The sequence below is a fragment of the Rhododendron vialii genome, chromosome 6a (assembly GCF_030253575.1).
Source record: "Rhododendron vialii isolate Sample 1 chromosome 6a, ASM3025357v1".
Taxonomy (NCBI): Eukaryota; Viridiplantae; Streptophyta; class Magnoliopsida; order Ericales; family Ericaceae; genus Rhododendron; species Rhododendron vialii.
Window position 1 is genome coordinate 34,242,457 of NC_080562.1, and position 25,782 is coordinate 34,268,238.

The 25,782-nt window shown below is 38.9% G+C and overlaps 1 protein-coding gene and 1 pseudogene across 2 annotated transcripts; both read left to right on the forward strand.

The window, feature by feature from the left end:
- Positions 1-1,203: 1,203 nt before the first annotated feature.
- On the forward strand, positions 1,204-24,207 carry LOC131330540 (triacylglycerol lipase 2-like). 2 transcript variants are annotated; one of them, XM_058364161.1, is made up of 10 exons: positions 1,204-1,449; positions 21,513-21,664; positions 21,755-21,862; positions 22,086-22,226; positions 22,313-22,423; positions 22,542-22,685; positions 22,778-22,818; positions 23,076-23,155; positions 23,258-23,353; positions 23,735-24,207. In XM_058364161.1, the coding sequence occupies exons 1-10, from the start codon at positions 1,404-1,406 to the stop codon at positions 24,052-24,054; spliced, it is 1,239 nt and encodes a 412-aa protein (XP_058220144.1). In that variant the 5' UTR covers positions 1,204-1,403; the 3' UTR covers positions 24,055-24,207. The 2 variants fall into 2 exon arrangements, with proteins under 2 accessions (XP_058220144.1, XP_058220143.1); XM_058364160.1 differs by lacking the exons at positions 21,513-21,664; positions 21,755-21,862; positions 22,086-22,226; ... (4 more) ...; positions 23,258-23,353; positions 23,735-24,207 and adding exons at positions 5,605-5,756; positions 5,857-5,964; positions 6,402-6,542; ... (4 more) ...; positions 7,578-7,673; positions 8,044-8,539 and having other exon boundaries at positions 1,292-1,449.
- LOC131330541 (triacylglycerol lipase 2-like) lies at positions 12,383-16,848 on the forward strand (annotated as a pseudogene).
- Positions 24,208-25,782: the final 1,575 nt, after the last annotated feature.

Below are 25,782 nucleotides of genomic sequence, written 5' to 3' on the forward strand. Positions count from 1 at the left end.
ACTAGTACTACTTAACACATGCTATCATCGCAGTCGTCCAAGAGTGTTTTCAATGGTTAGATTTTGTGAAAAGACTCATCCTGGGAAGAAACTATTCTTCCCGGAATGAGTCTTTAAAATCCGAATCATTGGTTGTTGAGATGGATGACACTACACCTCTATAGTGCGCCCTGCACTGCAGAGTCCCCAAATCCAAGGAATAGGATATGATAAAACAAACAGTTGGCACTTATACCATGTGTTGTTTTATAATCTTGCTGTTGGATTGCTACATTGATCTAAATTAGAGAACACATTGTCGGAACTGAGTGTATTTGTCTTGCCTGCACAAGCAAATTCCTCCACCCCCTCCCCTTTTATTGAATTCTAGGCTTCAATATACTACTTCTTAAAAGCAAACTCAAAAGGTTGGTCGAGCGACAGTATGTCAACAAGGGGTTTACTATCCCAAAATTGAAGGTTTGGCTTCTACTGCTAGAAAAAATCCTAAAAAAAATCCTAAGGCCACTATAGGTTTGTCCTGTTGTTAACTTTAGAACTCACGAATTAGTTGAGATACAGGAAAACTAGCCCAGACACCCAATTGTAAAGAGGAAAAAAGGCATTTGTGTCAACATAGACAGCCCTATAAAGAGGAAAGTCGGCGTATAATGCCAATTCGTCGATTTTCATCACACAAAAGAAAAAAATCCCAGATTTTAGAGTTGTTGTGGAGAAGTTAATTGATGTTGACCCAACTATGCGTCTTTGGTTAGAGGAAAAACAGAAAGCTTGTATTTTTTAACCGAGCTTAGTCTTTTATTTTTCCATTCTCGGTTCGTTAAGACGATCGAGCCGAGCTCGAGTTCAAATTTTTGGCTCGTTTAGTAAACGAGCCGAGATCGAGCTCGGCAAAGCTCAGCTCGGATCGACTTGTTTGCATCCCTACGATTATTGAAAACACTTGGTTTTCCATAAAGTAAAAGTAAAGGATTATTGTGGCATGTTTGAATTGAATTTCAACTTCTCGCCGCTTCACGGCAATAAAATTTCGACTCTTTTCAGGAATGGCAAGGCTGAACTCATTGGCATTTTTACGTTTTAAAAACATGGCTCAAATCATTTTGCGTTTCGACCTCTTTTGAAATACGGGCGGGCAGGGTTAACACTAGAATATTCGGATTAAACCCTTTTGTATTGCTACTTCTCCCACTTCAAACAGGACTCTTATTTGAAAAGAGTTTCAAATCTTTTTGGATAACTTCGAACTGGCGTTTGTTTCTATCATCACACAAACTGAGGGTGTATATATATATATATATAGGAGAAGCAGAAAACAGATTTTATTCCCTTTTTGAGAGAGATCGATCGGAGTTTGGAAAGAAAGAGGAAGCTTCAAAAATAGAGGAAAAGAGAAAGAGAGAATGGAGACGGAGAAGGGAAGAAATTCTACCTCGATCTTGATCACCGGTGGGTACTTTGCTTTCTCCTGCTCAAAACTTTGCCTAATTTCTCTCAGGATTTCTCGATCTCACACTTGCTTTTTGCCTATTGTTTTCTTCCTTAGAATTTTCTTCTCGACTGCACTTCTCTCTCTCTCTCTCTCTCTCTCTCTCTCTCTGCCCCAATTCTGTGCAGTTTCCATCTGTAATATATTGACAGAGAATGAGGCAGTTTCCCACGTTGAGCACTTTGAATAACAAAACTGACCCACTCACTGATGTGGGTGGGTTCCCATGCAATGCACGTCAGTTTTCTTTTTTTGCGTGTAGAAAAGGAACAAAAATGGAGTTTGTTCATTGACCCACGTTGTGTACTGGGCCTTTGCTATTTGAGATTAGATTCTCTCTCTAGTGGTCAAAAATCTCACTTTTCCTACACTAAATTTTTTGATTCTGCTGAATGTTTATTGTTGATTTGAATCGTTTATTTTATAGACTAGTAGTGTATCCTTGCCAAAAAAATAAACTTGATTGGAGATCGAAACGAGTATCAAAAATTGAATTTGGCTAAAATGGACAGTGTATCTTTATTATTATTGACAAAAATCATATCGTCCATTTTATAAATCAAAATTCAAATGTTTATATCTATCGACTTCCAATCAAGCTGATTTTTTGCTTGGCAATACTATATTGCGGGTCTTCAGATATGAACTATTCAGATTACAAGAATAGATATTCGGTGGGGTCCATAATGGTTGGTGGTGAAAAAATGGGGCTTTACACGGCGGTATATATAATTTATTCTCTTGCTATTTTATGAAGAATATCCGTTACTTTTTGTTAAATCACCATCAAGGTGATTGTCACTTTCCAATCAAATTATCGTGAAATTTGCATCTCAACATAGGGTAATGAGGAAACTTTCTCCGAGTAAATGTAATCGTTTGATTCTTAGGTTTTTATTCAACAGTTAATTGTTTGACTTTTTGGGTTGATTCATTGTTTTATGAAAGAAGAGATTTTTTCTATTTATTTATTGTGTTTGAATTCCGGATATCAAGCACCATCATACAATAGTTTTCATTTTTCCGAGATAGTCTCTGAGATTAAATTCAGTGAGATGGTCCGCACTATGTTGAGATAGTCTTTACGGTGTATGAATCCTGTGAACCCTCTTGACGATTGTCGATAGGAATTGTAAGCCCTAGCGACAATCTTATTTGTTTTACGTTGAACAATTACCCTAGTTTTTATTAGGATTATATTGCAAGGAGAATGTGGAATCGAAACCCTAGTCTCTTCTCTCTCATGTCTTCAAAACTTTAATTGCTTTCTAGTTTAGTATGAGTTTAATCAAATCAATCACAAATCCAACTCCTATTTGCTTTCCGAATTAAATTAAAAATTGGAGTAATTGTAAGTGCCGCAACTCAGCTTTTTTCCCAATCCAATTATTATTTTTTACTTGTGGAATGGCTAAGTCAAGTATAAATCCACCTCTCCATCATGTTGGATATATCTTTAATTGCCGTCCTCCAATCGATGTAATTGATCGCTAGTATAGTAGCAAATCAAAATTCATAATCACGATATATGCCTTGATTTCAAATCACGACGAGGTAGAAAAAATTAGGGAGAGATTCATGGTTTCAACCAAAAAAATAAAAAAAAATAAAATAATATACAAGAACAAATTAGAAAAATGGAGAGCCCGTGCCATTTGGAGAGCTACAATAGTATGAAAGTCAATAAAATCTACTTGGAGATCAATAATTGTGGGAGTAGAGGAGAAGCATTGAATTGTGCTTAAAGCTTATGGACTTTAGTTTCTCATTAATTTAACCACCACCCCCCCCCCCCCCCCCCCCCCCCCAAATTGCTCTTAAAGCGACGTTCCTACGTCGACAATTAGGAGATTTAATCCTCCAGAAAACTTCCTTTTTTGTTTTTTTATAACTCAAGGATTTGGGCCAGCTTACGCGCATTTCGACTAATTCAGAAGACCAAAAAAAAGATAGATCGATCCTTTAGTAGAGTACATAAAGGTGTTGCTGCACTTGTCTTTGCTATGACGCTGGTGTCCTTTGTCAAAATGAAAAAGTTTGTCACATATCACTTGTAATTACTTTGCACCAATAACATGGATTACTAGAAGTTTAGAAACGATCTTGTCAGATTAGGTAGAAGATCGAGATAGGAGGGTGCCATGTAAAAAGTTTTGGAAAAAATTAGAGAAAAATAATACAAATTTTTTTTTATCCGAAAACACGTTTCATTAAAATGCCAAGCGGCACTTACAACGAATCCATCCGAATACAATAAAAAGGAGACTACAACCAACCCGACACAAAAAAATACACAAGAAATGCTGGGACAAAGAGAAGCAAAGTGTCTAGATCCTAAGCGCGAGCCAGAGGCTCTCTCCTCACTGCCACTAAGGGCCGGGACACGAGCGGCTAGCAATTTATCCAACAGTCGCCTCGGGATGGCGAAGAATCCAAAATAGAGACGAGCACTACAAAACCGATAGAAACAGATAAGAATTAGCAAAATAGAAAATGCAGCACCATGGATGAAACCACTAAGCACACCGGCCTACTTCGGCTGAGCCCTGCACGTCACCGGATATTGAGGCACAAACAGGATCACGAACCAAAACGAAGGAGATGACATCTCCGACAAGCCTCCGCTGACACGCGAGGCGCATGGAGATCGAGGTAGAAATCCTCCTGGGCTAAAACTCCGATCAAACCACGACTTCACGGCGCCCGATGACTGCAAAACCTCTTTGGCCTCTTCAAATCCCCAGGGTAAAACCCATGGCTGAAAACTTGTAGAACCCAGGCTCCAGGGCCAAGCCCCGGCCCTTATGCCATCTGCTCCGAAGTCAAGCCCCGCGAGAATTATTCGCCCACCGCCTTTACCCACCAGATTCGGGGGAACCCCGGACTGGTAACAAGTCAAACTGGGAACCCCAGTCGGAGAAATCCGGACAAGCCGGAGTAGCAAAATAGAAAAAACAATAGAAAACCAAATCCCTTCACCTCCTCCTTGTTATTAACCCCAAACCCTAATCACCCCGCACCCTTGCACCTCCACCATCGCCACCAACCGATCTGAAAGGCTCGGAGGGAGCCGAGCTGAAGGAGGAACTCTGCCCTATGGTCCAGTCCTCCAAGCCGGTCGCACAACACAAAAATCCCCAAATCAGAGGGCGGGAACAAGGGCTAAGAAGGACAAGAAGAAAGGGTGGAGAGAGAGGGGAGCTGGAGGAGAGAGAGGAGAGGTCAGGAAAAAGATTGGGGGGAGCCTCCCCCCCGAAACTCTAATTAGAGGCGGCTGAGGATTCGAGAGAGATCGAGAGAGAGAGAGAGAGAGAGAGAGAGAGAGAGAGAGAGAGAGAGAGAGAGAGAGAGAGAGAGAGAGAGAGAGAACTTTATGAGAAAAATAATACATTGGTATACTATGAATGATGGGAAAGGATGAAAAAGCATGGGCCCTAAGGGTCCGCTTGATTAGAAAGAAATTTATATATACTGAAAAGTAAAAATGAGAAAAAGAAAGTAAAAGAAAAGAAAGTGAAAAGAAAATTTATTTCCTTCTATTTGTTTGATTAATATGATTTTTTTAATTTAATTTTTATGAATCTTGTAAGAAGATGCTTATAGCAGTTACTAACTTAACCTTAATATACATATATTGAATCTTGATATGAAAGAGAAAAAACTATAGGCATAATGGTAAGTGTCATAAGAGGTGGCGTCTTTCACAGGAAAATAAGATTTCTTTGTGTTTTCTTTGTGTTTTTAGTAAGAAAGTGAAAACTATGTGACCGTGCTTAAATGAGTTGTATGATAAAATTTACTTTTGATCACTTTCTACCATTTCAATGCTAATCAAACACCCAAAAAAAACAACTGTTTTTTTTCCCTTCTCTTTCTTGCATTTAAAAAAAAAAAATCATTTTCATTCTAATCAAACAGACCCTAACATGCAGATGCTTTGTTGAAACAGTTAGAGGTAGAAGAAGGCCAAAAGCTTTATTATGTAACAAGAATATTATACTCCCCCTTAGTCACACGTGTGTTTCTTCTACTATATATACAGAAAGTCGGTTGAAACAAGGCAAACACAACACATTTGCACAGCATGGCTAATTCTCTAACCATCTGCTTTTTAGTATTCCTGTTGTGTGTGTGTGCAGACGGAGCTAGGCAAGTAGGTTATACAATCAACACCAACAATGGCAGGTTGCTATGGTCCTCGGATTCCGATGTTGGTATCTGCAAATCAATGGTGGAGACACAAGGTTACTCTTGTGAAGAGCACACCGTATGATACGTCACCGAACAATATTCTTTGTCATTTGTTTTATAGTGTTGAACTATGACATTTACGGATCGAATACATACGTGTCTTTTCTGAGTCTCAGGTAACAACAACGGATGGATATATTCTTAGTTTACAGAGGATTCCGGCAGGGAGGTCTGGCGTGAGAGCAGACAAACCTCCTGTTCTTTTGCAGCATGGGTTGTTGGTAGTAAGTAACCTTCTCCATTCTACAATGTCTAGTTGTTACGTACGTTTGGATCATAATTTACACGGGAATATTTGTAAAATGAGTTGGGGAACAAGTTGATGATAAACGCAGCTTCTTCCCTTCATTTTCTTTTTGTCTTTTCAAACTCAGCCTCTTCCCATGAGTGCAATTTTAAATTTAATGTAACCCTCCATTTTATTGGTTGAAACAGTGTCGATCCCACCACATGATGTCATGCTTATCCCTGCAATACAGTTTTTGGTAAGCATGACATCACTTTGTAGTGGGATCCACACTATTTCAACCAATAAGAAGGAGGGTAATGTTCATCCTCTTAAGTGGAGGGTGAACAAAACTCACCTCTCTTCCCATACATATAAAACACATATGCTGAACCTTAACCATTTGACAATGTAAAGTTTCTTGTTTTGTTGCAGGATGCTACAACATGGCTGGTGAACACCCCAGATCAATCCTTGGCATTCATTTTGGCTGATAATGGATACGATGTTTGGCTTGCTAACACCCGGGGGACTAAATATAGCAGTGGACACACATCGCTTAGTCCCAGTGATCCGGTTCTCTTCATCTTAATGACTGTGCGGAGTTCATGAGAAAACACATTTTTGTAAACTTGTTCTGATGTTTGTTCCATAATTCGTAGGCTTACTGGGATTGGTCGTGGGATGAATTGGCCGCTTATGATCTTCCTGCTTCAGTCCAATTTGTTCATGGCCAAACAGGCCAGAATCTGCACTATGTTGGTCACTCCTTGGTATGATATCCTTGTTTTCTCTACAATATTTAGTTTATGATATAGTTTTCAGAAGAAAAAAATTCAGAAAAAAGATTTTTGCTAAGATTTTGTGTTTTGATGCCTCCTTCTTAGGGAACTTTGATGGCTCTAGCTGCTTTTTCCAGACAGCAGTCACTGAACATGATAAGATCAGCTGCTTTGTTATCTCCTGTAGCTTACCTGGATCGGATCACCACACTTCTTGGAAAAGCTGCTGCTTTTTCTATGATAGGCGACGTAACGATCAATATCTTCTACCATACTTTGACTTCAAATTGAGATAAAAACCTTTCCCATGGCGTTCTTATTGTTCGTTTTTTCTTGACAGGTCTTGTACCGATTGGGCGGCGATGAATTCATTCCAGGAGGGTGAGAAACTGCACCTGACAATTTTAACAGAATTACCTGCACATATCTCGATTAAACCCTTTTATTGGCTGCTGGTCTCGCGGTTGAAGTTTTGTGCTGATGGCTCCACCAACATATGTGGGCTCTTATCTAACCCATTATAAACAGTTCAGTTCAATCTAGACATTGTCAATCGGACAACGTGTACAAGCCTTATTGTGTTCTACTATCATATCTTCTTGACCATTTTAGATTCCCACTGTTACCCAAAATCTAACTTCTTTTACCGAGCAGGGATGCATTAACCAAATTTGCAAATGGGATTTGCAACATAATGAACATCGATTGTTCCTCACTAACGTCTGTTTTTGCCGGTAACATTAATCTCATGACCTACTTGTTTCATCTGCACTTAGGGAAAGATATTCATATCTAGTGCTAATTAACTTTTGTAATTTGCTGTAAATAGGCCCGCCTTGCTGTATTAGTCCCTCCACCATGGACGCGGTTGCTAACTATGGACTTCAGCCAACAGCAACCAAGAACATGCTCCATTTAGCACAGAGTAAGTTTCAAGAAGATTTATTTTCCCACAGCCGTGGACTGCTTTCAATGTATGAGTGATTGAACTTTGCCTGAATTGAAGACCTCTTAAGCAACCAACTAGTCCGGCTATTCAGTTGCGCAAAAGTTTCTAAACCTTTTACAAATAGCTGTTATAAGTACTTGAAGCTGTTTGATAGTGTATCAGATTGCAATGAATCTCAACTTCCGAGAATTTCGGTTTAACGTTTGGATCAAATCATGATGGAAATAACTAGACAGTCTTTTGGGTTGAGGGAAAGATGAACAGGGAAGGAAAAATGTGTGTTATCCTCGTTCACTAGCAAGAATGGCTCTAAATCTTTACTTTGTGATCTGTGGTTCTTGTGCAGTGGTTCGACAAGGGACCATAGCAATGTACGATTATGGAAGCAAAGATGACAACAACGAACACTACGGGCAGCCCACACCTCCGGTGTACAACATGGCAAGCATCCCAAATGACCTTCCTCTTTTCCTTGCCTATGGAGGGCAGGACTACCTTTCGGATCCCGCGGATGTGCAGACACTGATAGGCACTCTTAACAATCATGATGCCGATAAGCTTGTTGTACACTACACGGAGGAGTATGCACATATGGATTTCATTCTGGCCGGAAATGCGAATCAAGTTGTGTATGATCCTATCATGGGCTTCTTCAGTCTCAACTGAGAGCATTTGTCACGGAACACCGAAAATAGACGGATGCGAATACTATTATGAATTTTCAAACATAATTGGTATGTAGCGAGGTTGTTGGATGGGTTACTTGCAACAATTTTATGTGCTGGGCCAGCATTTACATAACTAAATATGAAAAAAAATATAATTTCTGTTCTTTGTTCTTTTAGTTGTGTTTGAATTAATTTTTTTTTTATATTAAACCAAGTGGTGTTTGATTGCACTTTAGGTTATTTTGGGTGGTTGTTCTCCCTTGCTGGTCCTCTGTTTGGGTTTTGTAGGCACATACTGTGGTGTGGTGGTTCTGCTCGACCTTCTCAGATCTTTTCTCCGTCACCCTAGCTCCGTGGTACTTGTACCAAGGCATAGGGTGGTTGGCTATCATACGCCTCTCTGACGAGCAAGTCAATACACAGGAGAGGAAGGGAGAGTATTTTTGTGAGGTGTGAGAACGCACCTTTCTTAGGGCACCTCCTCTCCTATTTATAGACTAACTAATGTATTTGCTAACCAAGCTAGGTGTGCCTAGCACGTGCCTGTGACGTCACATGTAACCGCTTTAGCTTGGTGACGCATGGCTCATGCTAGCCCTAGCTTCCGGAATGTTCTAGAAGCCCCCAGAATCAGCTGGAAGGAATTCCGCGCGGATCTTTAGCCTAGCTCGGGCTGACCCGAAGGGACGATCCACGGGTTTACACCGGGGCTGCTTAGACCGAAGTACCATTCGGCTCGGCCCATCTCCGTTCAACCCAACCCAATAAACTCTGGGCTTGCATGTAGCTTAGGCCCAAACCAAACGTGTGGGCTCGGCCCAAGCCACCTGTGCCATCAGCCTATCACTACACTGTGGTCCAACCCATGGCACAGTCGGGTTCGGCCCACCACAGGCACCTTGCCAATTCAACAAGGTGACCGATCAAAAACAGTTATCCTCTTCCTAGGATCAACGACTTGTTTGATCATTTGAGAGGTTCGCGATGCTAATTATAATATAGAAACCACTTGCTACGTGATCGTGGGATAAGTGGGAAATGGTTTATGACTTAGAAAACATTGATAGCCGATTTCTAGTGGTGTGAACGCATGGTTTTAAAAAATATATCTAAAACAAACAGACCTAATTTTCCAGATGGGTGGGAAAATGTTTCAAAAAGTTTCTAGCAGATGGCAATAGAATTGTTTCTTTTCTCAATATTTATGTGGTGTAGTCATATATCGCACTTTGGCTTATTCCTGTTGGAAAAAATATGCAAAATTTTCCATAAGTAAATCACGAAGGATGGCACTCCAAAACACAAAGGAAAGTGGCTTTGGAGTTGCACTGATTTTGGAGTACCTGCATCAATTTTTAGAGTGTCAATATCATTTCCCGAAATAAAATATGGTCAAGAGCAAAATTGGGGCAGCCATTTTCTCTCTTTCTTGGAGCTATTTGAAGCAGTTATTTCGGATCCTTGGGGCTGTTTTAATCTCTGCTTTTGGGCTCTCCATTTCGGCTATTTTGGAGGGCTTTGGTTCATCTAAATTTGGTGAGGTCTTTCCTCTTTGAATTTGGAGTTTGTTAGATACACTTTAGGGTGTTTGTGAGATCTTGTATCTCTTGTAAACCCATTTGTAAGAACATTTATTGATAGTAGAATCAGACTCCGGTCCCGTGGACGTACCACGATTTTGGGGGAACCACATAAAAATTCCTTGTGTTCGTTTGGTTTGTGGTTTGTGCATTTCGGACTGTTATTCGCTGCATTTATTCTATTTCCTTCGTGACTTACTTGTGGGAAATTTCGCATATTTTTTCCCAACAATTCCTTCTATGATCGAGTCTGCATGTGTTACCGCTAGCTGAATGCAGCATTCTACTTGGGGTGTTCGTTAATTGGTTGGTTATCGGTCGGTTTATGTGGAAAAGCTCTTCGCTATTGAACCATTGTCGCACTTGTTTATCTAGGCTATACATGCACATCTTGGACATGGTCTCGCCTGGCCTTATCATAATTCGTGGGTATATATCATTTTTTTTTTTTTTTTTTTTTTTTTTTTTTTTGAACGGCGAAAAATTTTATTAATCTTTGAACAAGGTACAAAGATTACCAGGACAAAGAGAACGACACGTATGCCGAGCCTGAGACCCAATCCTTTGATTGGCAAGATGCCAACCAAGGAACAACCCAATGGGACTAGCCCAAACACCTAAAAGGCCAAAAAGCCTAGATAAAATGGGTCAAACCCAAACAATTAATATACGAACACCTAAAAGGCCGAATACCCAGACAATTGGAACATCCCAATGAATTAAGCCCAAATCAAACCATAGCAAAACCCTAATCAGGACAGCCACCCCTTTCCGAAACATCATCAACCTGGATCCGAAAAGCTGCCGCCGCTACGAGGACCGCTGTAAGTCGCCGGTCCCAAAACACTCCAAGAGCCGCTAGCCGCAAAACACCTCGCATCCCAGGCTCTTGTTGCTATCGCTTTGCTGCCTTCGTATCATCACCAACAACTCCTCCACTGCAACCACGTGTATATATCGCTTTGCTGCCTTCGTATATATCATTATTTGCTGGTCGTTTCTTTTTCGTTATTGCGCGTTGTCGGTGTGCATTAGGCCCTTACGCTTATTGTCGTAATAGCTGCACACTCTGGGTTGTAACCATGTTGTTATTAATGAATTTCTTACTGGGTTGTAACCATGTTGTTATTAATGAATTTCTTACTTTTTCTGAGAAAACAAAAAACAAAAAGACACATGTTCTTATTCCAACACACATTTAGTGTGACCTCTAAAACAAAGAACTTTTTGTTTCAGTATCGTAGCATCAACGAAATCTCAGGCACGGGGATGAGAAAAGCATGGGTCAAATGCTTCATCATGTAGTAAGAAGGTAAATGATATTAACACTCTAAAAATTGATACAGGCACTTTAATATCAGTATAATTCTAAAGCCACTTTCTTTTATTTTTTGGAGTGCCAATATCATTTACCTAGTAAGAATAGACTATAAAACTGTTTCATGCGGAGCTTGGATACTTTGGAAAACCAGCACAAATTCATGATCCATACACAACCTCGGATAATTTGCGTTCAGATTGATACAAAGATATATTCAGAAATGAACGATTTCTTGTTCGTTGCATGATGCTGGACCGTGGCCATTGAACTCCGTTATGGACATGGACACGTACGTGATATGGAAATTCTATACAAATAGAGACACGAACACAGCAGGTGACGACGGAGCAAAAAATATGTAATATATTAGGATATAGTATCTTTACGACGAATGACCAGTTCATTGGCAATTATCGTTGTCTTTGTAAATTTTAAAAGTTAATTGAGGGTTTTAATGGTTCAAAATTTATTTATTCGTACTTCTTTTTCTTGTGTTTTGGAATATCATACCTGCAATGTACCTGGTAAGAGAACCCAAAAAGGACCCCGAATCTCACGTCAAGTCACCTGTGCGAGACCCACTTTTTCAACTAGAGACCACACTAAGTTTCATTCGGTGAAGTGACGGTGGTGGTGGGATGGTTTTAGGGTGATAGTGTTGGTGGTGGAGGGGTGGTAGTACTCCGATGATTTTTGTAGTGGTTTGCTTTCTATCTCTTTTTCGTAAACTAAAGTTCATTACTTTTATGGTTGGATACCATTTTCTAGTATTTTGAAAATCATTTTTATTGATGTATAATAGGTCTTAATCCGATTTAAAAAGAGAGATGTAAGCGTTTTACTGAAATGATTTGTCTTTCGACCAACTTAAGGTAGAAAGGTCATATCTTTTGATGTAAAAATAAATAGGATCCAAACTATTGGGGTTAAAAATAGATTTCACAAGCTTTTTAACAGTTCAAACCACGCATAAATCGGAGTTTGGGAATGTTCGGAATAAGCCCGCGAAGTTTGACATATTGTGTAGTTTATATGCGCCTCAGGCGCACTTCATTTCACCCCGGCCAGGCGCATCCCCTCAGAACATACTACAGGCAGTCGACTCCACCCACCTGTGTATAACATGGCAGGCATTCCGAACGACTTTCCTATCTTCCTCAGCTACGGTGGTCAAGACGAGCTCTCGCCAATGTAAACGACGTGAAGTAGTTGATTAGACAGCCTCTAAAATCATGAGGGAGACAAGCTTGTCGTGCAGTACAGAGAGCATGCCGATTATGTTCATGGCTGTGAACGCTAAGCAAGTTGTTGTATGATCCTGTCATTGCCTTTTTTAGGCTTCAGTGAGAATATAAACTAGGAAAAATCCAAATCAAAGTGAGTCACTTAGTTGAAACATTTGCAGGTAGAAGAAGGCCAAAAGCTTTATTATGTAACAAGAATATTATACTCCCCCTTAGTCACACGTGTGTTTCTTCTACTATATATACAGGAAGCCTGTTATTGGAAACAAGGCAAAGACAACACAAATATGCACAGCATGGCTAATTCTCTAACCATCAGCATTTTAGCATTCCTGTTGTGTGTGTCTGCAGACGGAGCTAGGAAAGTACCTTATACAATCAACACCAACAATGGCAGGTTTCTATCGTCCTCGGATTCTGATGTTGGTATCTGCAAATCAATGGTGGAGACACAAGGTTACTCTTGTGAAGAGCACACCGTATGATACGATACTGAATAATATTCTTTGTCATTTGTTTTATAGTGTTGAACTATGAGATTTACTGATCTAATACATATGTGGCTTTTCTGAGTTTCAGGTGACAACGACGGATGGATATATTCTTAGTTTGCAGAGGATTCCGGCAGGGAGGTCTGGCGTGACAGCAGACAAACCTCCTGTTCTTTTGCAGCATGGGTTGGTGGTAGTAAGTAACCTTCTCCATTCTACAATGTCTTGTTGTTACATACATTCAGATCATAATTTACACGGGAATATTTGTAAAATGAGTTGGGGAACAAGTTGATAAACGCAACTTCTTCCCTTCATTTTCTTTTTGTCTTTTCAAACTCCGCTTCTTCCCATATATGTAAAATGCATATGCTGAACCTTAACTATTCAACAATGTAAAATTTCTTTTTTTGTTGCAGGATGCTGCAACCTGGCTGGTGAACACCCCAGATCAATCCTTGGGATTCATTTTGGCTGATAATGGATACGATGTTTGGCTTGCAAACACCTGGGGGACTAAATATAGCAGTGGACACACATCGCTTAGTCCCAGTGATCCGGTTCTCTTCATCTTAATGACTGTGGGGAGTTCATAAGAAAACACGTTGTTTTAAACTTGTTCTGATGTTTGTTCTATAATTCATAGGTTTACTGGGATTGGTCGTGGGATGAATTAGCCGCTTATGATCTTCCTGCTTCAGTCCAGTATGTTTACGACCAAACAGGCCAGAATCTGCAATATGTTGGTCACTCCTTGGTATGACATCCTTGTTTTCTCTACAATATCGAGTTCTTGAACTAGTTTTGAGAAGAAAAAAGATTTTTGCTAAGATTGATTTTGTGTTTTGATGCCTCCTTCTTAGGGAACTTTGACGGCTCTAGCCGCTTTTTCCAAACAGCAGTCACTGAACATGATAAGATCAGCTGCTTTGTTATCTCCTATTGCTTACCTGGATCAGATCACCACACTTCTTGGAAAAGCTGCTGCTTATTCTATGATAGGCGATGTAACCATCAATATCTACTACCATATTTTGACTTCAAATCGCAATAAAAATCTTGGCCATGGTCTTCTTTTTGTTCTCTTTTTCTTGACAGGTATTGTACTGGTTGGGCGTCCATGAATTCTTTCCAGGAGGGTGAGATACTGACCTGACAATTTTGACACAATTACCTACCTGCACATATCTCGATTAAACCCTTTTACTGGCGGGTGGTCTCGCAGTTGAAGTTTTGTGCTGATGGCTCCACCAACATAGGTGCATGTTGGCGGGCTCTTATCTAAACCATGAACAGTTCAGTTCAATGTACACGTTGTCAATCGGACAACATGTACAAGCCTTATTGTGTTCTATTGTCATATCTTCTTGACCATTTAGATTCCCACTGTTACCCAAAATCTAACTTCTTTTGTTGAGCAGGGAAGCTGTAACCAAATTATAAATGATATTTGCCACACAATGAACATCGATTGTTCCTCAGTAACGTCTGCTTTTGCCGGTAACATTAATCTCATGACCTACTTTTTTGATTTGCATTCTGCACTTAGGAAAAGATATTCATATCTACTGCTATTTAACTTTTGTAATTTTCTGTAAATAGGCCCGCCTTGCTGTATTAGTCCCCCCACCATGGATGCGGTTTTTAAGTATAGACCTCAGCCAACGGTGACCAAGAATATTGTCACGACCCCGATTCTAGAAATTTTGTCGAGTCATCGTGACCGGCCGATGAGTCCTAATGCTCATCCAGGCCTCTTTTTCATAATTAAATTTGGAGACAATGTTATGTGAAAAACATAACTGTTTTATTTCATATACCCTTATTACAAAACCCAAGTCTTTTAAAAAGATAACTTCTTTACAATATCTACACAAAAGTATAACAAGCATATCCCAGGGTAGCAGCAACTCCATCTCTATTCTTCATTATCTGTAAAAATTATCAATTTTCATAAGCCGAATGCTCGTGTGAGATACAAATACAAAAGTTGCACGTTTTATACCATGGAAACAATTTTAACACAAATGTTTGCATAATCTGAAACAAGTAATCTTATGATGTTCATCCAACAGCCTAATCTTTCTGTAGGGGAGCGACCCCTCTTGTTGTGTGAAATGATCAAGTCACTGGCCACTAGGGCCCTATTCTTTCCGTCCGTATAACTCCATTCTGTGTTATGGTATCTTTTTAAGCGTCCCCCAAACTCGGGACAACTGTCTGGATGCATCAATAGGTCATCCCCTTTGTCTGACCGCTTTCATTTTCTAAGCTTAAACTTTACAGCGTCATCACCTCTGTTTGACGTGCTTCTAACATGAAAAATTTATCATATCTTTTCCCATGGCATATCTAAAAAATTATAATCTTTTCTCAACACAAAATTATGCTACTTTATAAAGGAAAATAATGTAACTAGAGTATAAGTATCTCACCTTTGAATTCTTTGTTACGTATACTTGTTAACCTCTGGACAACGTAGTGGTAGCTCAGTGAAAGAAAACTAAAGCACGGCTGGGAGTCCAATACCTCTTTTCCCTTTATTCAATACTAATCTACTACTATTCAGTACACTTTCTTTCTTCCCTTTATTTTTTTGCCGTACTTAGTAGGTAGTAATTCTTTGCTATTTTTTGGCCATGAACCTAGAATAGGGCTTCTATTTATAGGCTTTCCATATTGGTCTAGCCCTGACACATGGCTTCCTAATTAGCATAACTTTGACACTTGTGTGCCTAACTTAATTTAATTTGGACACATGGTTTCTTAGGTGGCAATATATAAGCATGAGATGGCAATCTCATGTTTCCTAGAAAACCACAGAACCTCTAGCCTACTTCCGTATTTATCTGCTTTCTCTTTCTTTTCTTTTTTTTACGCGTATAGCATGGAAATATTCCTTTTTTTTTTTATTCGAAAATAAAGCTAGATAATTTCAAGCGCCGATTCCAACATTGTCTTCACTTTTAGTCGAGTCACATATGAATTTTGGGTCGGGTGTTACAAACATGCTCCATTTAGCACAGAGTAAGTTTCAAGAAGATTTATTTTTCCAGAGTCAAGGACTGCATTCAATGTCTGAATGTATGAGTGATTGAACTTTGCCCGAATCGATGAAGACCACTTAAGCAACCAAATAGTTCGGCTATTCACTTTCACGCGCAAAAGTTTCTAAGCCTTTTACGAATAGCTATTATAAGTACTTGAAGCTGTTTGGTAGTAAATCAGATTGCAATGAATCTCGACTTCCAAGAATTTCGGTTTAACGTTTGGGTCAAATCATGATGGAAATAGACAATCTTTTGGGTTGAGGGAAAGATGAACAGGTAAGGAAAAATTTGTATTATCCTTGTTCACTTGCACGAATGGCTCTAAATCTTTACTTTGCGATCTGTGGTTCTTGTTGCAGTGGTTCGACAAGGGACCATAGCAATGTATGATTATGGAAATGAAGATGACAACAACAAACACTACGGGCAGCCCACGCCTCATGTATACAACATGTCAAGCATCCCGATTGACCTTCCTCTTTTCCTTGCCCATGGAGGGCAGGACTACCTTTCGTATCCGGAGGATGTGCAGACAGTGATGGGCGCTCTTAGCGATCATGATGCCGATAAGCTTGTAGTACTTTACCTGGAGGAGTATACACATTTGGATTTTACTCTGGGCGGAAATGCGAATCAAGTTGTGTATGATCCTATCATGGGCTTCTTCGGTCTCAACTGATAGCATTTGTTACGTAACACTGAAAATATATGTACACGAATACTTCTTTTGAATTTTCATACATAATTCATACTTAGCGAGGTTGTTGGATTGGGTACTTAATTGCAACAATTGTATGTACTGGGCCAGCATTTACATAAATAAATATGAAAAAAAAAACATTATTTCTGTTCTTTGTTCTTTATCAATCCTCAGGGAAACAGATGAGGCTGAAATATGACTTTATAGATAACAACGAACATATAAACTCTTTCCGTTTGACCAAAAAAAAGAAGAAAAAGAACATATATACTGAGTTTTGTTTGGAAAAGAAGAAACAAGAACATCTTTGCACAATTCAGGTGAAGTTGTTCTGGGGAACCATAAATCTTACTACTTAACACATGCTATCATCGCAGTCGCTTAAAAGTGTTTTCAATAGTTAGATTTTGTTAAAAGACTCATCCCGGGAAGAAACTACTCTTTCCGGGACGAGTCTTCTAAAATCCGAACCTTTGATTGTTGAGATGGATAACACGACACCTCTGTAGTGCGCCCCCTGCACTTCAGAGTCCCCAGATCCGAGGAATGGGAAAAGATAAAACAAGCAGTTCAAGGCACTTATACCATGTGTTGTTATTGGTTTTTATGGGAGACGGTGGTTTGTTGTGGTCTGATTTTGCTATAGTTGTGGAGTCCAGTACTCTGTTTTGTAATCTTGCTGTTGGATTGCCACAATGATCCAGAGTAGAGAACACATTGTCGGAACTGAGTGTATTAGTCTTGCCTGCACAAGCAAGTTTTTTTTCTTCTTCTTCTCTTTTTATTGAATTCTAGGCTTCAATATACTACTTCTTAAAGGCAAACTCAAAAGGTTGGTTGAGTGACAGCATGTCAACAAATAAGGAGTTTACTGTCCCAAATTCGAAGGGTCTGCTTCTACCGCTAGAAATATCCTAGGGTCACTATAGGGTTGCCCTGTCGTTAATTTCAGAACTCTCGAATTAGTTGAGATACAGAGGAAAACTAGCTCCGACACTCAACTGTAAAGAGAAAAAGAGACATTTCTTGAAAGGTTGATGGTGAATCTCGTCTATTTCATTGCATCTTTGACTAATGCCAATTGCTGTCATAGATGGATGGAGTTCGAGCGAATTTGGATGAGTTCATAGGTTTGTGTCAACATAGACAGCCCTATAAAAATGAAAGTCGGCGTATATTACCAATTCGTCGATTTTCATCACCAAAAAAAGAGTTGATTTTCACACTATCTTTTTTATATTCACACACTTATTTTTTTTTGTTTGTCTTTTAGCAAAAAAATAAATACACTTTCAACACGAAAAAACCAAAAAGAGAGTGTGGATATCAAAAAAGAAAGTGTAAAAATCAATTAAAAAAAAAAACAGATTTTAGAGTTGTGGAGAAAGAAGGTAATGATGTTGACCCAAACTATGCGTCTTTGGTTAGAGGAAAAACAGAAAGCTTGTATTTTTAATTGTAGTGGTAGGATGTCAAGAATGGAAGTATGTTAGCTAGGTATATTTATAGTTCAGGTGAGGATGAAAACTAGGGTTGTAAATGAACCGAGCAACTCACAAGTTTGGTTCGGCTCTCGAACTCGAGTTTTTGTCTTGTTTAGTAAATGCATGAGCCAAGTGGAGCTCGGCTCGTTAAAAAAAAAACTCGGCTAATTAAGGGAGGCTGGTTTAATAAGGGAGGCTGGTTTAATAAAAGACTAAGCTCGGCTCGTTAACACTTGAGCCGAACTTGAGCTCAAGTTTTTTGTTCGTTTAGTAAACTAGCCGAGCTCTAGCTCTACAAAACTCGGCTCGACTCGTTTGCAGCCCTACGATTATTGAAAACACTTGATTTTCTGATAAGCGCGTAAATGTTCACATTAGCGCCCCCTAATTTGTTTTTGTTAAATCTATTTATATTATTAATCAGAGCTTAATACTTAGTTTGTGTACTACAGGTGTTTGGAAGCTTAATGCGTTAGTTGCCGATCGAAGCGTGAATTGCGCCATATAATTTTTCCTCCACAGCACAGTGGTGTTTGAAGTGAAAAATGGGTTGCAGAAAATACTCCAACTCACACGTGTATTTGGTGTGCCCAAAGTAAATGTTTTATTAATTGATTTGACTAAGAATCTAAGAAAATACTCCAACTCGCACTCGTGTATTACGAGGGCTTTTGCAAGTAAAAGAGGGCTGCGCTTTTGGCCGGATATCACGCGAAACAGAAGACGAACGGGGGATTCACGTACAAACAAGGGCCGGGACTGCCATCAGGAGGATTTCGCCGCACATTATTGAGCAGTTTCTAACTTCCGTTTGTTTTTTCAGAGTTGTTTTCCTTTCAAGTTTTGAAGATTTATTCAATTACTCGCTCTTTGATAATTCGTTTTAATTTCTGTTTTTATTGTTCGTTGGTATTCAATTAGTTGTTATCTCTAGTTTATTTTTTTTATCTCGCATAATAGAAGCATGATTCAAACTAGGGTTTCTTCCATTTTTCGCTTGGTAATGAGTGAGTAGTCGTTTAGGTAGGGTTGCGGGATGATTAGGACGCCGTGACCAGTTCGGGCATTGCTCCTATTTTCAAACAATAATGAAAAATCAATTTTAGGGTAATAAAGTACGTCCATTAGACGAACTTGAGCATTGTTGGAGCCCATGTGAACGGGGGAATGAAGGTCTAAAACTCATTTTCCGCTAGGCATGGGTAAACGGTGACCCTAAAGGTTCGCATCTTCCGGAGTAGCTTTTTCTCTCTAAAGTCAAACGTTTTTAAGAACACCGAATGGAGCAGATAAGTTCGGAACTGGTTGCGGGTGCTATGAACACTACTACCGTACCAATTTCTTAAGTTTAGTTAAACTTAACATCAAACGAAAAGGGTGGCTACCTAAGAGCTATTCAAATTATTATAATCCGAGTTTTTAGTCAGCACACATCACCGTCTTTGTGGATTAGACTCCGGTCTTACCCGATATTGTACTACGTCGGTCTTCACACTACGCTTGGGGTAACCCATTAATTTAGGACTAGGAAATCGCTAAGCATTTTCCATAAAGTAAGCCCTCAGCTTGGGGTAACCCAAAAGTAAACGATTATTATGGCATGTTTGAATTGAAAGTAACGTTTCATGTTTGAATGGCGTAAGAAATTTTCATTTGAAACCGGATCTCTTAAATAAATGTTTGATTTCTTAGAGGCTTTCCACCTAAAATTAATTGGCAATGATAGAAAAGGCCGCCCAAGCTCATATACTAGTTTTCAAGGTGATAATTAATCGATGTGGGACAATTTTCAACACTTCCCCGCATGTGCGACCCTCGACTCGCACGTGGAGAGGTCAACAAAGGATCTGAAACACATGGATTACAACGAAACAAAGTGCAACTATAGCACAACAAATGGGAAAAACCTTCGAAAACCTAGCATTGATACCATGTTAAAGCATCCACCTCAAAACCAATTGGTAATAGGCGGAGTAACATCTAGAATTTATTAACCAAGCTTGGATGGCTTAGATGATCGATGTAAGACAAGTTTAACAATAAATCATGGCAATTTTGAAGCACATGAGACCAAATCATTGCAATTTTTAAAGAGCTAACTAAACTTGAAAAGTTGTATTTATTTAAGTTTCGTATGTGGCAAGAATACTATTACGCGAAGATGTCTGATAGGTGCGTAAATGTGCCCATTTATGCCCCCTAATTTACTCTTGTTATTTCCATTTATTATATTACTTGGAGTTTGATACTTTTTTTCCTCGTCTCAGGACTTGCGGAGCAATTGAGTAATACATGGAGCTATATTGAGGAATTAAAAGAATTTACAAGGCAATTAAGCAAATATTGGTCAAGACAAGTCCATTGGGCACGAGCATATGTTGGCAGCCCATGACTTCATTGATGAATTTTCAAGTGGTCTAATTGAGTCGTGATTGAAATTGGGCTTTTACTAAAAAGTAAAATGGGAACAAATGAATTTGCACCTTAGGAAAAATAAAGAGCAACGCCATCAATCTCGCGACTTCCCTCTCCATAATGAGTGGCTAAATCTTCCCTCTCCACAATAATTTTGGGGGGTAATTAAGGATGAAAAAGCATGGACCCTAAGGGTCTGCTTGATTAGAAAGAAATTTATACTGAAAAGTAAAAATGAGAAAAAGTAAAGTAAAAGAATTTTTTTTATTTTTAGAAAGAAATTTATATTGGAAAGTAAAAATGAGAAAAAGTAAAGTAAAAGAATATATATTTTTATTTTCTTTTATGTGTTTGATCAGTAGGAAATTTGTTTTTGTGAATCTTGTAAGAAAATACTTATAGTTACTAACTTACCCTTAATATATATATATTGAATCTTGATACGAAAGGAAAAACACTATAGGCATAATGGTAAGTGTCATAAGAGGTGACAGCTTTCACAAGAAAATAAATTCCCCCATGTTTTTAGTAAGAAAGTGAAAGTTATGTAACCTATGCTTAAATGAGTCGTACGATAAAATTTACTTTCTCGCACTTTCTACTATTTTCATGCTAATCAAACACCATAAAATTTACTCTCTTTCTTGCATTTTTATTTTTTATTTTTATCATTTTCATTCTAATCAAACAGAACCTAACGGATGCTATGTTGAAACAGTTAGCTTTAGAAGATGGCCATAAGCTTTATTATGTAACACGTGTGTTTCTTCTACTATATATACAGGGAAAGCTTATTGGAAACAAGGCAAAGACAACACACATATGCACAGCATGGCTAATTCTCTAACCATCTGCATTTTAGTATTCCTGTTGTGTGTGTCTGCAGATGGAGCTAGGCAAGTACCTTATACAATCAACACCAACAATGGCAGGTTGCTATCGTCCTCGGATTCCGATGTTGGTTTCTGCAAATCAATGGTGGAGACACAAGGTTACTCTTGTGAAGAGCACACCGTATGATACGTGTTACCGAATAATCTGTCATTTGTTTTATAGCATTGAACTATGTATGAAATTTACTAACGTGGCTTTTCTGAGTCTCAGGTGACAACAACGGATGGATATATTCTTAGTTTGCAGAGGATTCCGGCAAGGAGGACTGGCGTGACAGCAGACAAACCTCCTGTTCTTTTGCAGCATGGGTTGTTGGTAGTAAGTAACCTTCTCCATTCTAAAATGTCTTGATGTTACATACGTTTGGATCGTAATTTACATGGGAATATTTGTAAAATGAGTTGGGGAACAAGTTGATAAACGCAGCTTCTTCCCTTCATTTTCTTTTTGTCTTTTCAAACTCAGCTTCTTCCCATACACGTCAAATGCATATGCTGAACCTTAACTATTTGACAATGTAAAATTTCTTGTTTTGTTGCAGGATGCAGCAAACTGGCTGCTGAACACCCCAGAACAATCCTTGGGATTCATTTTGGCTGATAATGGATACGATGTTTGGCTTGCAAACACCCGGGGGACTAAATATAGCAGTGGACACACGTCGCTTAGTCCGAGTGATCCGGTTCTCTTCATCTTAATGACTGTGAGAAGTTCACAAGAAAACACATTGTTTTAAACTTGTTCTGATGTTTGTTCTATAATTCATAGGCTTACTGGGATTGGTCGTGGGATGAATTAGCCGCTTATGATCTTCCTGCTTCAGTCCAATATGTTCATGACCAAACAGGCCAGAATCTGCACTATGTTGGTCACTCCTTGGTATGATATCCTTGTTTTCTCTACAATATTGAGTTTATGAACTAGTTTTCTGAAGAAAAAAAATTCGGAATTTTTTTTTTGCTAAGATTGATTTTATGTTTTGATGCCTCCTTTTTAGGGAACTCTGATGGCTCTGGCTGCTTTTTCCCAACAGCAGTCACTGAACATGATAAGATCAGCTGCTTTGTTATCTCCTATAGCTTACCTGGATCAGATCACCACACTTCTTGGAAAAGCTGCTGCTTATTCTATGATAGGCGATGTAACCATCAATCTCTACTACCATATTTTTTACTTCAAATCGCGATAAAAACATTGCCCATGGCCTTCTTTTTGTTCTCTTTTTCTTGACAGGTCTTGTACTGGTCGGGCGTCCATGAATTCATTCCAGGAGGGTGAGAAACTGACCCTACAATTTTGACACAATTACCTGCACACATCTCGATTAAACCCTTTTACTGTCGGATGGTCTCACAGTTGAAGTTTTGTGCTGATGGCTCCACCAACATATGTGTATGTTGGCGGGTTCAGTTCAATGTACACGTTGTCAATCGGACGTCGTGTACAAGCCTTATTGTGTTCTATTGTCATATCTTCTTGACCATTTTAGATTCCCACCGTTGCCCAAAATCTAACTTCTTTTATTGAGCAGGGAAACTGTAACCAAATTTATAAATGGGATTTGCCTGACAACGAACATCGATTGTTCCTCAATAACGTCTGCTATTGCTGGTAACATTAATCTCATGACCTACTTGTTTGATCTGCATTCTGCACTTAGGAAAAGATATTCATATCTACTGCTAATTAACTTTTGTAATTTGCTGTAAATAGGCCCGCCTTGCTGTATTAGTCCCTCCACCATGGATGCGGTTTTTAAGTATGGACCTCAGCCAACGGCAACCAAGAACATGCTCCATTTAGCACAGAGTAAGTTTCTACAAGATTTATTTTCCCACAGCCAAGGACTGCTTTCAATGTGTGAATGTATGAGTGATTGAACTTTGCCCAAATCGAAGAAGACCACTTAAGCAACCAAATAGTCCGGCTATTCAGTTTCACGCGCAAAAGTTTCTGAACCTTTTACGAATAGCTGTTATAAGTACTTGAAGCTGTTTGGTAGTATATCAGATTGCAATGAATCTCGACTTCCAAGAAATTCGGTTTAATGTTTGGGTCAAATCATGATGGAAATAGACAATCTTTTGGGTTGAGGGAAAGATGAACAGGGAAGGAAAAATTTGTATTAGCCTTGTTCACTGGTAAGAATGGCTCTAAATCTTTACTTTGTGATCTGTGGTTGCTGTGCAGTGGTTCGACAAGGGACCATAGCAATGCACGATTATAGAAGCGAAGATGACAACAAAAAACACTACAGGCAGCCCAAGCCTCCCGTATACAACATGTCAAGCATCCCGAATGACCTTCCTCTTTTCCTTGCCCATGGAGGGCAGGACTACCTATCTGATCCCGTAGATGTGCAGACACTGATGGGTGCTCTTAGCGATCATGATGCCGATAAGCTTGTAGTACTTTACCTGGAGGAGTATGCACATTTGGACTTCACTCTGGCTGGAAATGCGAATCAAGTTGTGTATGATCCTATCATGGGCTTCTTCAGTCTCAACTGAGAGCATTTGTCACGAAATACCGAAAATATTGTACACGAATACTCCTTTCGAATTTTCAAACATAATTGGTATGTAGTGAGGTTGTTGGATTGGGTACTTGCAACAATTGTATGTACTGGGCCAGCATTTACTTAAATAAATATGAATAAAACATAATTTATGTTCTTTGTTCTTTAGTTGTGTTTGAATTTTTTTTTTTTGGTTTTTTGGAACCTAGTGGTGTTTGATTGCACTTTAGGTTAATTTGGGTAGATGTTCCCGGCCCCTTGCTTGTCCTCTGTTTTGGGTTTTGTTGGGGATCTCTCTCAACAAGGTGACGATCAAAAACTGTCATCCTCTTCCTTGGATCGATGACTTGTTTGATCACTCGAGAGGTTCGCGATGCTTATAATATATACGGGATTGTGGGAAATAGATTATGATTGTTAGAATATAGTAATCATATAATATTATAATCATGTCCTGATATGATTACGATTAAAACTGCAAACGAGTCGAGCCGAGTCGAGCTTTACCGTGCTCAAGTTTGTTTATTAAGTTTTTAACAAACCCAAGCTTGAGCTCAGTGAAAACTTAACGAGTCAAACTCAAGCCAAGCGGGCCTTGGCTTGACTCGAGCTCGAGTTTGTTCACGAGCCTCAATGGACCAACGAAAAATGTATATATATACTCGCATAGACCTAATACAACAAAAAATATTTTGATTGTGAAGGTATATATCTTTCATTTTCCTATATTCTACAAAAAAATAATATCAATTTTAGAATAATAATAACATGTAATAATATTTTTGTAAGAATTCTGCATCGGGGTCTAAAAATGCTAACGTTAGTTGTAGTAATTAACGTAAAAAGTCTACTAAGTCTTGGCTTGCGTGCCAACTCGAGCCGAGCCTCAACTGGCTTGATAACTAAACGAGCCAATAATTTGAGCTCGAGCTTATTTATTTATGTGTCGAGTCAAGCTTTTACCGAGCCGAGTCTAGAGTGGCTCGTGAGCAGTTTTATTCGTTTTGTAGCCCTAATTACGATATTATATGATTTTCTTGATTTTATTTTGATTGTAATTGATTACAATTTCATTATAATTAGGATGTTTTGCTTCAATAGTTAGGCTCCCTCCCCATTTTATATATAGTTTTAATCATCCAATTCAATAATATTTTATCATGGTATCAGAGTTATAAGATTTAGGCCCTATGAAATTTTTGCTCTCGGCGAGCAGCCTAAACTTTGTTGCCGTCCGCCGAGCACTCTTAGTAACATATAACTGGCTTGCTCATTCAAATTTCACCTCAAATATCTACTCTCGTGGCTTTTCTCGCTTATGGCTGTTGTTTGGTTGTCCAAATTTTCTATTGGCTTGGCTGCTCCTGGTTTTTCTTGGCTTGGTTGTTCCTAGTTTCTCTTAGCTTGGCTTGACTGCTCCTAAGTTTCTCTTGGCTTTTTTAAACTTAGGTTAGTAGGCCTACTTGAATTTGAGGGGAGATGTTAGAATATAGTAATCATATAATATCATAATCATATCCGGATATGATTACGATATTATATGATTCCTTTGGTTTTATATATTTTGATTATAATTGATTATGATTTCATTATAATTAGGATGATTCCCTTCTATAGTTAGACTACCTCCCCTTATATAAATAGAGGCCTCATTGATAGTTTTAATCATCAAATTCAATAAAATATTTCCTCTCATATTTTATCAATGACTTGGAAAACA